The 15525-nt window shown below is 42.5% G+C and overlaps 1 protein-coding gene across 1 annotated transcript in view; it reads right to left on the reverse strand.

Moving 5' to 3' along the window:
- The window catches only part of DERA (deoxyribose-phosphate aldolase), a 119281-nt gene that overhangs the window by 53750 nt on the left and 50006 nt on the right, over positions 1–15525 (reverse strand). The window contains exon 6 of the mRNA XM_086404077.1: positions 1981–2109. Within this exon, the coding sequence (XP_086260203.1) occupies positions 1981–2109 (129 nt within the window). The remainder of the gene's footprint in view (positions 1–1980; positions 2110–15525) is intronic.

Here is a 15525-nt window from a genome sequence, read left to right on the forward strand (position 1 = left end):
ACGCTAGGTCTGAGAGAGTCTTTAATGAAAAGTACATGAGTAGAAAAATCTAGAGGGTGACTGCAATAGAGGCCCAAATTTAAGAAACGAGAAGTCACGTATATTCATCCAAACATGGAGCCACTAGTAGGGCAGCTAAAGATGCAACACTCCATCATGGTATAGTAAGTTATCTGACAGAGGTTTCAATAAACCTCTATGGGGAGCATTTCCCTGGTGGTCCAGTGGTTAATAATCCACGTTGCAATGCAGGGGATGAGGGTCTGATCCCTGGCTGGGGAACTAAGATCTCACATGCTGCAGAGCAACTAAGCCCAGGGGGAGCAACTACTGAGCCGTGTACTCTGGAGCCCATGTGCCATAACCAGAAAGCCAGCTGCTGCTGCTGCTGCTGCTAAGTCGCTTCAGTCATGTCCGACTCTGTGCGACCCCACAGACAGCCGCCCACCAGGCTCCCCCATCCCTGGGATTCTCCAGGCAAGAACACTGGAGTGGGTTGCCATTTCCTTCTCCAATGCATGAAAGTGAAAAGTGAAAGTGAAGTCACTCAGGCGTGTCCAACCCCTAGCGACCCCATGAACTGCAGCCTACCAGGCTCCTCTATCCATGGGATTTTCCAGGCAAGAGTACTGGAGTGGGTTGCCATTGCCTTCTCTGAGAAAGCCAGCATGATGCCGCAACTACTGAGCCCCTGAACGAGAGCTACAGTCTGTGCACAACAGAAGATCCTGCACCACCTGCAGGGCACGGCAGGTAACTCCATGGAGCCCCACATATGAAAAGGAGGCGGCCGAGGAGGCTCAGGCAGGGTCTTGGGAAGGACCTTTATCAAAGCCAAGCTGAAGGAATTTATATTGTATCTGGAAAACGAAGGGCCGCCACCGATGGATTTTAAACAAGCAGTACCACAACCCAATTAGCATTCCTGAGAGATCATTCTGGCAACAGTGTGGAGAACAGATTGAAAGGGGACAGAAGCAGAGACTGGGAAACTAGTTAGAAGACCGTTGAAGTGATCCATGTGGGGAATGACAGTGGCCTAAGATAGCAGCACACAGGATGGAAAGAATGTATGAAATACAGCGAAAAACAAAACTCTCAAGACTGATTCCCTGATTCCTACGAAGGTGAGAAAAAGCAATCAGTGTCAAGCTTGGGTGTATGAATAGCTAGACCTGCTGTTTGTGAAAACAAAGACTGAGTCAAGCTACATTTCAAAAAAAAACAAAAAACAAAACAATGACACTGCCCTAAATTTAAGAAGAAAAAAAATAAAACACAGACAAAAGCTCAGGCTGCCTTAGACAGGATGGATATGGATGTCTGAAAAAAATCAAACACTTAAATTCACAGAGAGGAATAAGTCAGAGTTAAAGAAATTCCTGTCTAACATATGTTGATGAATGAATAATCAAAGACTAACGCAGAAGGCAATTCACTAACAAGAGAGCCATCTACTGCCTTACAAGGATAATGCAGTGATGAAACGCCACACAAAAACGTGGAAGAAAGCCAAGTTTGTGACCATTTCCCACTGCACGTGTATTCATAAAATAGCTGACCCCTCCCACAAAAAAAAAAAAAATCCTCCAAGTGGTTAGCTGCTGCTGCTGCTAAGTCACTTCAGTCGTGTCCAACTCTGTGCGACCCCACAGACAGCAGCCCAGCAGGCTCCCCTGTCCCTGGGACTCTCCAGGCAAGAACACTGGAATGGGTTGCCATTTCCTTCTCCAATGCATGAAAGTGAAAAGTGAAAGTGAAGTCACTCAGTCATGTCTGACTCTTAGCGACCCCATGGACTGCAGCCCACCTGGCTCTTCCATGCATGGGATTTGCCAGGCAAGAGTACTGGAGTGGGTTGCCATTGCCTTTTCCGCAAGTGGTTAGCACTTTCAGTTAATAGCCAAATGCTTCGTCTTACCAATTTCTCTTAAAAGCATCCATTCAATATATACCATCATTTCAATATAAAACGCTTACCTGCCATCATGGCTATCATACTGGCTTTATAGACGTTGGTGAGAGATCCAAGTTCTCCTGTGGCTAAGATGGTTTTGAGATGAGCCTCCCCACAGGCCTTGCGAAACTGACGAATCTCATCATACAGGGCTGAGGAAGGAAATAATTGAGGCCGTTACAAAGCCGGCAAGTGATAACATAACTTGGCAGCCATTTAGAACTGGTAGAACCCATCTCAGACTTAGGAAACATAAACCATTTGTCACTTTCTAAAAAATCACCCCAATTTAATATTGCCTCAAGCATTCTGTTGCAGTTCCCCTCCTGTTCTAAGGAACTCCTTTGTTTGCAACCATGAAACAGTTTCTATGCCCTGGCCCCAGGTTCCAAGCCACAGAGTTTTTAAAGTATCATTATAAAGACATGCAAATTACAAATAATTTCTACTGCTTCCATAGGATGGTTACTTAGGAGAAAAAAAGAAATTCATCTACGACATATACAGGGGTGTATCACTTTGCAAACTAAAGAAAAAAAAATCCTCCAGTCCTTTTGAATTCTCCCATTCACATATAATAAGTTCTCCTGTTGGAATATAAAGCAGGCCTTTCCTGAGAGCTCTGCTAATGAAAATAAAGACATAACATTTTGCCCCACTCTCTGCCAGGGTATTTGTCTATGCATGCATGTGTGCTAAGTCACTTCAGTCATGTCTGACTCTGCAACCCTATGGACCATAGCCTGCCAGGCTCCTCTGTCTGTGGGATTCTCCAGGCAAGAATACTGGAGTGGGTTGTTGTGCCCTCCTCCAGGGGATCATCCCAACCCAGGGATCAAATCTGTGTCTCTTACATCTCCTGCATTGGCAGGCAGGTTCTTTACCACTAGCGCCACCGATATATCAGACTAAAAAGCGTTGAGCCTAGACAGGGAGTGATGGGTGTTTATACACAAATTCAGCTGTGGAGGAATTCAGAGATGCAGCTTTGAATCTATTAACCTCTGACCCCAGTACCACATTTGCCTTCTAGAGCTCCATATAGCATTCATAAAGCACCTGAATTGAAAATATATATATATTTATTTTATACACATACACACATATATACCCTCAAAGCCCATTATACCCAATAAAATTAAATTGAGGGGGAAACATTTCATATTCAAAGTAACAGAATATTAGCAAGCAAAATCAGTACAGTATAATGAGTATTAAAATTCTGAAAAATTATTTAAGACTGTCTATTACCAATAACACCAAGCCCTTACCCTGCATCAGGGTGGCTATATCTCATTTCCTGAACTTCAGTTATTGCTACACTACCAGGATTAGGGTAATAATAAACATTAGGGTTAGGAGAAGCATTTTCAATGCTAAAATGAGAGTTGTATAATCCACAGGTTTTCTAAAGTACTTATAAAAGACTAAAAACCAGTCTTGAGTCAGAAAACTAAGCCAAACCACTCAAGTTTTTGGTGTTTTTATTTTTGAGGGGTGATACGCGCCATGCCAGACAGCATGCAGGATCTTAGTTCCCCAACCAGGGATGGAACCCACGCCCCCTGAAGGGGAAGCATGGAGTCCTAACCACTGGACAACCAGGCAAGTCCCCAAACCATGAAAGATAAAGATGGAACAAAACTTGTCTTCTCAATTTTAGAAAACCCAAACTTAACTTGCAGCACCAAGGATTCTATCACAAGATGCATGGGAAAGAACAATGTTTGTTGCTCCCAAGAGGTATTCACGGTTTTTGCAAGAAAGGGCGGAATATTTTTACAAATTCCTAACAGTCGGTAGTTGTGAGTATCAGAAATGACCTGAGATGCCACACTGCCCACCTTACCCTGCGTGTCGCACCTAAACCATGAGAAAATCATATCACCCACACATCCAACAACGTGCAAGACTAGGACAAACAGCAAAAGACGATGTGGAGTAACAATTTATATTCTTTTAACTCAGAGAGTGAATCTTGGATGGAATGACAGTTCTTGAAAATAGAAAGCTGTCCTCTAAGAACTAGTGACAAGGAAACCTCTTGAGCTAAGTATTCAAGAATGATAATCTGGAGATAAGTTGTGATCTAATTAAGGATTTTTCTTCCTAGTACAATGAGCAATCTCAAGGGTCAAACAAATGTGGACTTAAAACTCAACTCCAACACTTTCTGTGTGACCTTAGGCAAGTTATTTCTCCCAGCCTCAGTTCTAGCCTTAAACTATCAATAATAATATTTATTTTGTAGGTTATTTGAGGATTAAAAGATAAGATATATACAAATAGATAGGTATACACACACACAAAACTTTGTGCATCACCTGGCTTATTGTAAGCATTCAAAAAGTTTAATCATTAAGTTCAGAATTCTAGCAAAATGAATTTCCACTAAGTGTTGATAAAAGCCAAATCTTGGTTCATGGCCTGACCCAACTTTTTGTACTACACTGAAATTTTGTTATATGCATTACCGCTTACATTCAGTGAGCCATCAGATAAGGCATGAAAATATTTTGTTACAGCATTTGTGAAAGGGAACTTTGGCCTGTATAACAAAATTCTTAAAACATTGATCCTGAGCATATTTACAAGCAAAATCACCAGCCTTTTTCTAAAATATATTATCCTTTAATATCCACTGAAGTTCTTTACCTACAGTTAAAATTAACCAGAAAACCCAGATGTATTTTATGACTCAGTTATCAGCCACCTGGAATTCTTGCTTTTTAATCCATGACCCAAACAGAATGAACCAAAAATGGTCACTCTGAGTTTCACTGGATTTAACCAATATGCAACAAGTGCCTTCTAATTCTTTAATTGCCAATTCCTTAAATTATGTTACTGACCTGTTTCATCACATAACAGAATCAAGGTTAACTGAAAAAGTATCTTACATCTTTAAAGATCAACACTGGGAAAGCTGTTATTTGTTTCTGTTACCATTCTGCCCAGAGTCTACCAGGACAGTTAAATCAGAAAGCATACCAAATCTGCTCTTTTTAAAATGCAGTCTGTGTGTTCTGTGCTAAGTTGCTTCAGTTGTGTCCAACTCTTTGCAACCCTATGTACTGTAGCCCACCAGGCTCCTCTGTCCATGAGATTCTCCAGGCAAGAATACTGGAGTGGGTTGCCATGCCCTCCTCTAGAGATCTTCCTAAGTCAGGGACTAAACCCGAGCCTCTTCTGTCTCCTGCACTGACCGGCAGATTCTTCACCACAAGCACCAGCTGGGAAGCCCAAAGTGAGGTCTGGGCTCCATCAAAGGAATGCTTCTACATAATCCTTTGAATTTTACTGAGTGATACAAAGATGAAGGACAGTTAGAGATTTTCATCAGTAATGCAACACCAGCAATGGCAGTAGATCCAAGAGTCCAGGGTGGTCACCAGCCAGCATGGTACCCACGCTGGCCAGTGGCAGCAGCAACAGCACTGGTCTTGTAACCAAACTCTTTCTGTGACACATCTGGCTTATTCTCTGCTCCCCAGTCTTCATGGTCCTGCTTGTGTTCCAAGCCTGCTTCTCAGCTTCCCACTGATTCAGTAAGCTACCCCAGATCCTCCTAATAATAAATAATAAACCCCTTTTCAGCTTAACCATGGGGCTTCCCTGGTGGCTCAGACAGGAAGGAATCTGCCTGCAATGTGGAAGACCCAGGTTCGATCCCTGGGTCGGGAAGATCCCCTGAAGATGGGCATGGCAACCCACTCCAGTATTTTTGCCTGGAGAATTCCATGGACAGAAGAGCCTGGCAGGGTGCAGTCCATGGGATCATCAGAATTGGTTTATTAGTCTTCAATCTATGACTCCAGTATAACACATCTACACTGGGAAGTATGGTATAATGGACAATAGTGTGGGTGCTCTGACAGCCTGGATTTATATGAGAAGACTGCGGGCAGCACCAAAGGATAGCCCCCGACTCCTCACAACTAGAGAAAGCCTATGTGCAACAACAAAGACCCAGTGCAGTCATAAATAAACAAATAAACAAAAAGCAGAGGACACTATGATCCACATTTCCTAAAGAACCTAAGATACAATCTCTTTGGGGCACCAGAAGAGATGTCTAACTTATTACTGTTGTTGTTCAGTCGCCCAGTTGTGTCCGGCTCTTTGTGACCCCATAGACTGCAGCACGCCAGACTTCCCTGTTCTCACTATCTCCCAGAGCTTGCTCAAACTCATGTCCATTGAGTCGGTGATGCCATCCAACCATCTCATCCTCTGTCTCTCCCTTCACCTCTTGCCTTCAATCTTTCCTAACATTACGGATAGATAGAGCTGTATGTATCTTTATAGGTGTGCATTGTATACATTTATGTATTTCGTAGATCTGTCCCCTGAGAAGGCATGGAAACAGCAGCAACCTTGTAGCAATGAGCACCCTGTAGCACCCAGATCTTGGTTTCTAAACACCAACCTTCAGTGAAAACAAGCAAAGCTCCTTGGGAAAGTGGCTGATTCCAACCCTGGGGCAGAGAAAGCTAAAAATATGCCCGAAATATCTTTTAAATAAATGTATCCAACCAGTCCATTCTGAAGGAGATCAGCCCTGGGATTTCTTTGGAAGGAATGATGCTAAAGCTGAAACTCCAGTACTTTGGCCACCTCATGTGAAGAGTTGACTCATTGGAAAAGACTCTGATGCTGGGAGGGATTGGGGGCAAAAGGAGAAGGGGACGACAGAGGATGAGATGGCTGGATGGCATCACTGACTCGATGGACGTGAGTCTGGGTGAACTCCGGGAGTTGGTGATGGACAGGGAGACCTGGCGTGCTGCGATTCATGGGGTCGCAAAAGTCGGACACGACTGAGCGACTGAACTGAACTGAACTGAACTGAAGTGAAAGTGAAAGTGAAGTTGCTCGGTCGTGTCCTACTCTGCGACCCCATGGACTGTAGCCTATCAGGTTCCTCCGTCCATGGGATTTTCCAGACAAGAGTGCTGGAAACCCCACTCGGGTTGCCATTTCCTTCCCCAGGGGATCTTCTCAACCCAGGAATCGAACCCGGGTCTCCCGCATTGCAGGCAGACGCTTTACCGTCTGAGCCACCAGGGAAGCCCAAATAAATGTAAAGAAGGTCTTAAAGAATAACAAAAACATGTCAAAAGGGCAGAGGAGCTAATTTGAAGCAGCTCCCATCTGCCAAATCTGGGACAATTTGAGTACCAGAATAAATAATGATAGTAATGGATTATAACCAATTGGAAAAAAACAGGCATCTATGAGTTCTTGAAGAGAAGAAGAAAGGGAGGGAGAAGAAGGTAATGCTAACTAATGAGTATAAAAGAAATGATGGAATCAGAAAAAAATCACCATTTGCCAACTATCAGAGTATAACTGAAGAATTACCAATGAACACTTAAAACTACTGAGTAAAAGTTAGATGAAGAACAGGCTATTAACCATATCTCCATTCATAGTGGATGTTAAATACTTACTAAAATACAAAATATTTATTAATTTTACAATGGAGAAACTTGACAGAAACCATCTTAGCCAAGTAAAAGTGTAACACCATCAATCATGGAACAGATCAACATTTCGGGACTCCTGAAAGCAGAGGACATTGAGAAGAACAGAGCAAAACTTTAGGGTGGTCCTATCAAAAATACCTAATGTGATGGGAAAAAAAAACAAACCTAATGTGAATCTAACCATGAAAAAACATTTAACACACCCAGACTGAGGTACACTTGACAAAATAGACCTCAATTCTTCAAACACGAGAAAAGATTGAGGACTATTCCCGATTGAAGAAGCCTAAAGAGACATGTGAGCTTCCCAGGTGGCTCAGTGGTAAAGAATCTGCCTGCCAGTGCAGAAGATGCAGGAGATTTAATGGTAACATTAATGACAATAATGTTAATTTCCTGATTTTGATGGTTTACTGTGGCTTCATATGAGTGTCCTTGTTTTTAGGAAATTCACACTGAAGTACTTAATAGTAATATATCAATAGGTCAGTGCCGGGGACCAGCCCCGGCTGATCCAGGGTATTCGAAGGAGAGACGGCATAGGCGAGGATCAGGATACAATAGCTTCAATTAGATATTAATTAAAGATATAAAGAGTAATAGAATAAGGATAGCTCAGTAGGAAAATTCAGTGGAGAAAAGAGGCTGAGTAGCTTGGTTTACGCGGGAGACCAATAAAACTTCAAGACAAGAAGTTTGCACCACTTACGTAGGCCGCAGGCGTCCTTCCGTTCTCCCGAAGGAGAGGAGACACTGAGGCCTCCCCGGTCGGATCTTAGAAGCCCAGGCATAATTAGTAAGCATGGTGGGTTCCGCGCTCCAGATGGAGACTCAACCAGAGTGAGAGAGAGAGCGACATGGGGAGACCAGTATTTCGAGAAACTGATCCCAAGTCTTTATTTTCCAGAGTCTGTTTTTATACACTAAGATGTTATACAAAAGTCACGTGGGGACAGCAGTCCTGACTTTTATTAAAGTCAGGTGCTTCACACAAATGTATACAGAGGTCTTAGGGGTGTTACATCATCTTCTGGCCAGGGGGGCCTGCTGACAATTTACGACCCTCTCCTTGTGACAGCGGTCAGTCAGTCAGGACACTTATTTCTCCAGGGCTGATTATTCTCAAAACAGACGCCACCCAAGTAAAGTTACATTCCTACAGGGTGAGGGTGTAGTGGGTTTTAGTTAAGGAAAGAATTTACTTAGCCTAAGGTCTAACGTGATTAATATCAAAGGTTAATACTTATTTCTTCTATATATTCATTAATGTGTGTAAGGGCAGGGGATATGGAGACTTAGCAACAAACATTGGCTCAACAAATGAAAAACCCTTCACCAACACAATTTCTAATTAGCCCATTATACTTATACTAATAGTTTTCTAACTTTTCTAAGGAACCTGTTTTTAGAAGGTTTAAAGCATCTTGTGCCTCTCACGGTTGGGAGGCTGTGAGCGATCACATGTGGCCGGACGAGCCTGTCAGGCAGGCTAGAGAACCTTCAGAGGAGTTTGTAGGTTAAAACAGTCTTATCACGCCCAGGAATTATTATTAACTGGATCTCTAGGTTAACTCCTTCTCCAAAAGAGGTGGTGGGGGACAGCCCCCTGTAAAGTCAGAGATGTAGGTAAGAGCACAAAGTAGTAAAGTAGGCAGGCTCTGGTTATGGGGGTAGATGCTCGAGGAGTTCCAGGGGGACTCCTGAGGCTCGATCCCGCCTTTGCGTATGTCGAGCCTCCTTCCTCATGACCTTTGTCACGGGCGGAGTACCTCACTCTGGCCCCCAACAGGTCAGCAACTTAATCTCAAATAATTCAGAAAAAATATATCCATATCTATTTATCTCTCTCTCTGCATACATGTATAGACAGAGAAAGAGGGAAGGCAAAAATTTTAATGGGGTAGAATTTTATAACTGGGGAATCTGAGTGAAGAATAAATGGGAGTTTTGTGTGCTATTTTTGTAAACTTTCTGTAAGTTGTAAATTATTAAAAAATAAAAGTTAAAAAAGATACATTTGCTATACTGTTGATAGTTTATTTAGCATCCAGGTAGTTTTCTCACGGGAGGGCTTTTGAACCTACCAACTATTCTACTGTTTTTTTTTTTTTTTTTAATGTGTGATTATATACGGTACATATTATTTTGTAACCTGCTTTTCTTCCCTTTGGTATATCATAGACATCTTTCCAAATTCATGTCTGTAGAACAATTTTTAATGGCTGCATAATCTTCCACTGCATGGTCATAAACAATGTATTCAACCATCTATTACTGCATAGTCAAAGTTTCACATTATTTGCTCTTAAAAACAATACTTCAGTAAACCCCTTTATGGTTAAATCTCTGAATATATCATGACCTTGTTCCCTAAAGCATTTATTAATTTTTCTGCTCACATTCTCATAATACACATTCACTGTTAAAAATTCAAACATTACAGAAACTGAAAATTCCCCATTTAAAAAAAAAGAACAATTCTTGCATGTATCAGAAAAATAATAATTTGGAAAGCTATTATAAAAGATGACTGACAAATGAAAATGGAATTCAAATACCACGACTTTTACTCAAATTACTCAGAATAATGCAAAATTTAACAAAATGCACACACCAGAGCGGTGGCTGGCAGAGTGATGTCACATTAAGAAACCTGATAATAAATGTTTTGACTTATAATGAGGTTTTCAGGAGTAGCAAAAGTGGGTGTACTAGAAACCCAAGATGGATTACATTGCAGATGCTTAATCAATACAACGGCACAACCAGCAGAGGCGTGGTCTCCTGTCTGTCCCCACTTGTCCCTCCTACTGCTGCCGCACTGAGGAGAAGACATGGAGGTCATAACCTGACCTTCTGCTTGTCCCTGCCAGCGGGAGAAACAAGTGGGGCTGAGCCAGTGGAGTGGTCCATGGTAGGATTTAGATAATTCAGCCACTCTGGGAAAGGCTCGGATGCTGACCCAAGGGGACGGAGGTTTTAAAGAGCTGCATTGGTTTTAAAGAGCATCCAAAACAAGGTGGCCGCTGGCTCCCTGTGCCAGCAGGAACTTGCATCTCAAGAATTCAACTTTTGTCCATCTAAAAGTCTCTTCTTCCTCTCCAGCTCCTACCTAAAAGGAAAACAGATTCTTCATCTTGAGGCTGCTGGCAACCTGTTAAGCTTTCTGGAAAAAGTACTACTGTAGACTTAGAAAAGGGCTAGCCAAATGGCTCAGTGGTAAAGAATCTGCCTGTCAATGCAGGAGACACAGGTTCGAACCCTGGGTCTGGAAAATCCCCTGGAAGAGGAAACTGCCATTTCTGCCAATACTGCAGTATTCTTTCCTGGGAAATCCCACGGACAGAGAAGCCTGGCAGGCTACAGCCCGTGGGGTTGCCAAGAATTGGACACGACTGAGAGACTGAGCACAAAAGCACATAGACACAGAAAACTGTTAGTAAAGCTTTCGTGTATAGAAATTATGATTGAAGTTAAGAACCCAAGTGTTTAAAGACTGTATCGCCCATCTAAAAGCCATAAAGTAGATTTCCCTTTATATTTCATGCTATTCAAAGGCACTTAAAAATAATTGTTAACGAACATATCTAAGCAATTATTTTTTGAGTACCAGAAAGATGTTCAACACTGTGCAAGAGTGGCCTGAAAATCACTCTTAAGATAATTATATGTACAGTAAAACACTTAATATAAAATTACACAGCAACCTTCTAATCTAAGAAAGTCACAGAACGTTCAAGAACAGTTTTCATCCACTAAGGCAACTAATTAATCTTGAAAGACTAAAACAGAGATGAGCTAAAACACTAGGTAGTAAAATAACAACCTACAAGAGATAAAACACACACATTTTTGTCAATAGTATTTGAAGTTTTGAAGAATCATAGCATAAAAACAAAAACCATAAAAGCATACAGCAGTCGTAAGTATCTCCAGAGGGTTTCTGTTATAAACAACCCTCAAAACAGAAAGCCCAGGTTATAGATTATGTGATTCCTCCCCAAAAAAGTGTCTATAGATTTAGAGATTGCTTTTCTCATAAGATATTATGATTAACAGCTCTACAAAACAAAGAAAAACCCTAACTTCTTTTAGGAGATAGTCTTTCTACCACCCTTCTTTTGTAAAACTAAGCAAATAAGAAAAATAAATTGTACCATCCTAAAGCTCCTGAGAATCTTGAAGCATATACTCCACAAACCAAGTTTAGGAGAGCTGAAGAACCAAACAGGGTAGGGACTTCCCTGGTGGTCCAGTGGTTAAGAACCTGCCTTGCAATGTAAGGAATGAGGGTATGATTCCTGGTTGGGGAACTAAGATTAAGATCCCACATGGCTTGGAGCAACTAAGTGCACAGGTCATAACTAGACACACTCTGTGCACCTCAACAAAGATCCCACACTGCCACTAAGACAACGCAGCTGAATAAACAAACAAGTAAAAGAAAAAAATAATAAACAACTGCAAAACAATGGAACTGAGCAGTGTATAAGGCATGTGAGGCTGTGGATACAGAAGACAAACGATAATCCCAGATGTGATTCTGAACACATAATGCTGGAAAAATATCCCAGACGCAGCCACCTTTGGAGTCACCAGGGAGCCCCTGGTGAGTCAGTAGGTAAAGAATCCACCTGCAATGCAGGAGACTGCCTGCAATACAGGAGATGCTGGTTCTATCCCTGGGCCAGGAAGACCCCCTGGAGAAGGAAATGGCAATCCCCTGCAATATTCATGCCTGGGGAATCCCATGGACAGAGGAGCCTGGCGGGCTATAGTCCACGGGGTCTCAAGAGTCGGATACAACTTAGTGGCTAAACCCCACTACCTGCTCATGCTTCAGTGTGGAATGGGTTTTCAAAAACTAGTTAACACCAGCTCTAGGTCCTGGCAGATGCTTGAATCTGATAGTCTCTCCATGTCACTGGTAATATATTAGGTAAATATATGCAGCAGAGAGAGGTCATAAAAAAGTTTTAAAAAATTGAAAACCTCTGTATATTTACAGAGCATGGAATGCATTTAATTTTCAAAACCTGCTCAATAAGATTTATGATGTGATGAACCTCTTCTGGTGAATTCTTTCTTCAAAGAACTGTTTAAGGAATGCAACTGAGGTGTCAACCTCAATATCATCATTAAAAAATGCCGTATTACAAGGACTTATCATGGGAATATTACACACAGACAAGGAACACCACCAAATACAAAATCACAGGCCATTATAGCTGGGAACACCCGTAGAAAACCCTTATGTCTTATCCCCTCACTAGTAACTTAATTTATTAGTTGATTTTTTGGCCCCACTGCACAGCATGTGGTATCTTAGCTCCCCAACCAGGGATTGAACTAGCATCCCCTGTACTGGAAGCTTGGAAGCACAGTCTTAACCACCGGACCGCCAGGGAAGTCCCTGGTCGCTTATTTAAATGGAGGGAGGCAGACAGAAGAGAAGTGCTCACTGACCAGGTGTAAATTAGCTAAATGATAAATACTAAAACCTACGTCTTTAGAATTCTTCTTCATCAACTCGATGCTTCTGCTATGTCGTTACTTCCCTTGGCAACATACTACCTTCCTCAGGAGGAGCGGGAGAGAGAGGAAACCACAGTGGGCATGGAGAGATTCATCTGGGCCAAGCAAGAGGATGACCAATTTATGGACATCATCTAATTTAATCTCTATTACTAATATAACCCCATGAAGCAGATGCCACTATGCCTGTTTTACAGAAAAGGAACAGAAGGTACAGAGAGGCTAAGTGATTTATCTGAGAGCAAACAGCTACTAACAATAGCACCAGGATTCCAACCAGGGTTTGTCTAATGCAAAGACCTTGCAAAGACCCTAAGATTTCCAGTCTCCTGGAGCAATCCCCCACCTTCTTGCTTGTGTGCATGCTAAGTCGCTTCAGTTGTGTCCTACTATTTACGATGCTATGAATTACTCCTCTGTCCATGGGAATCTCCAGGCAAGCATACTGAGTGGGTTGCCATGCCCCCCTCCAGGGGATCTGCCCAAATCAGGGATCAAACCTCCTGTCTCATATCTCCTGCAATGGCAGGTGGGTTCTTTACCTCTAGCGCCACCTGGGAAGCACCCCACCCTTCTTACTCCACAGTATATTTGTCCTGGGTACTTTCTGGGCCTGACTGTGACTCCAATGATGGTTGGCTCATCTGGCTGGCTGACTCCACCTCTCTCTGGGTCCAGCACAGGATAACTACTCTCTTCACCTAAGGCAGAGTCTTCTCAGGGAGAGGAGAACTAGCCTCCCAAGAGCACAGAAGTAGATGTCTTTCTGGCTAAACTCAACAGAGTAACACTGTTCCTTAAGCCTCCTGTTTACAGCCAACTGCAGAACCAGGCTCAATAAACAACAAACACATGGGAAATATGATTTGTATTAATTAATGAATATGCAAATTCAATAATGCTTCAATTATGCAGCACCTAATTCCCAAGTGGTACCAGTGGTAAAGAACCCGCCTGCCAATGCAAGAGATGCAGGAAGATCCCCTGGAGGAGGAAATGGCAACCCACTCCAGTATTCTTGCCTGGAGAATCCCATGGACAGAGGATCCTGGTGGCTACAGTCCACAGGGTCGCAGAGTCAGACACAACTGAGCACGCATGCCTAAACTATACAGAATCAAGAACTAGAAGCATGTTTAAAAAAAAAAAAAAAAAAAGTTGCTCCAAGTTAGTGCTTCTCCTTAGGAATATATGGGATGGCTGGGCGGCAGGGTGGGGTGGGGGTGGGGGTGTGGACTGTGGAATCCAAATGATCCGGAGTGACTTTCAGTGTAGACTCTACTCCTCCCTAAATCCAGCCCCCAATTCTGACAGTACACATAATTGGGGGATGTCCTGGATTCTGTGAGGCAGGGAGCTGAGGCAAATAACATGAGAAGGTCTGAGAACCAGCAAGACATTCCACATCCTACCCAGTCAGAACAACTGTCACGAGCAATAAGTTAGATGGTGTCCATTTCTCTGCCCAGATGGAAAGGAGTGAGGGAAGGACAGTGAAACGAGCTGACAGTAAAAAGCCTAATAGCAAAGGACCAGGCACAACAACAATAGCAAAGATGTTTCAGTAAAAAGATATATGAAGTCTAAAAAAAAGGCACAGCAGCCTGGACCATTAGCTATGGAGCCATCAGCTACGGGACCATCAGCTATGGGGCCATTAGCTATGGGGCAAGTCATCTCCCAGACTTCAGCCCCTGAGAGCATCACTGTGTTCCAGAATAATACACAGGCTGACCTCAGTGATACTTTGGTTCAGTTTCAAACCATCACAATAAACCAAGTAACAGAATAAAATGAGTCACGTGACATTTTTGGTTTCCCAGTGCATGCAAAGTTATGCTTATGCTATACTGTAGTGTATTAGGTGTACAGTAGCATTATGTCTGAATGAAACAGTGTACATACCTTAAAGGAAGAAATACTTTACTGCTAAAAAATGCTAACCATCATCTGAGCCTTCAGTAAGTCACAATCCTTGTGTAACAGTAACATCAAAGACTACTGGTCATAGATCACCATCATATAATAATAATAATGAAAAAGTTTGAAATAATGTAAGAATTTCCAAAATGTGACCCAGAGACATGAAGCGAACTAATGCTGTTGGGAAAACAGTGCCTACAGACTTGTTCAACTCAAGGTTGCCCCAAACCTTCAGTTTGTAAAAATCTGTGAAGTGCAATAGAGCAAAGCCAAATCAAATGAGGTGCCTGTAATCACTGATACAACCGTTATGAATGACCTAGACATAAATAAGCTGTATTTAATAGAACAAGTAAATAAAGTCAGGGAAATGAAAATATTTTAATGGATTTCTAAAATGGCTGGATTCTCTGCTATGGTGAAGATTCACTGATTTTTTTAGGCTGTGCTGGGTCTTAGTCGCTACACTGGCTTTTATCTAGTCATGGCAAGCAGGGGCTACTCTCTAGTTGCAGTGGGAGGGCTTCTCACTGTGGTGGCTTCTCCTGTTGCGAAGCTTGGGTTCTAGGGCACACGGGCTCAGTAGTTACGGCTCCCGAGCTCTAGGGCACAGGCTCAGTA

This window comes from Bos grunniens, chromosome 5, assembly GCF_055505025.1.
Source record: "Bos grunniens cultivar Pamir isolate PY7600 chromosome 5, Bosgru_T2T1.0, whole genome shotgun sequence".
Lineage (NCBI taxonomy): Eukaryota > Metazoa > Chordata > Mammalia > Artiodactyla > Bovidae > Bos > Bos grunniens.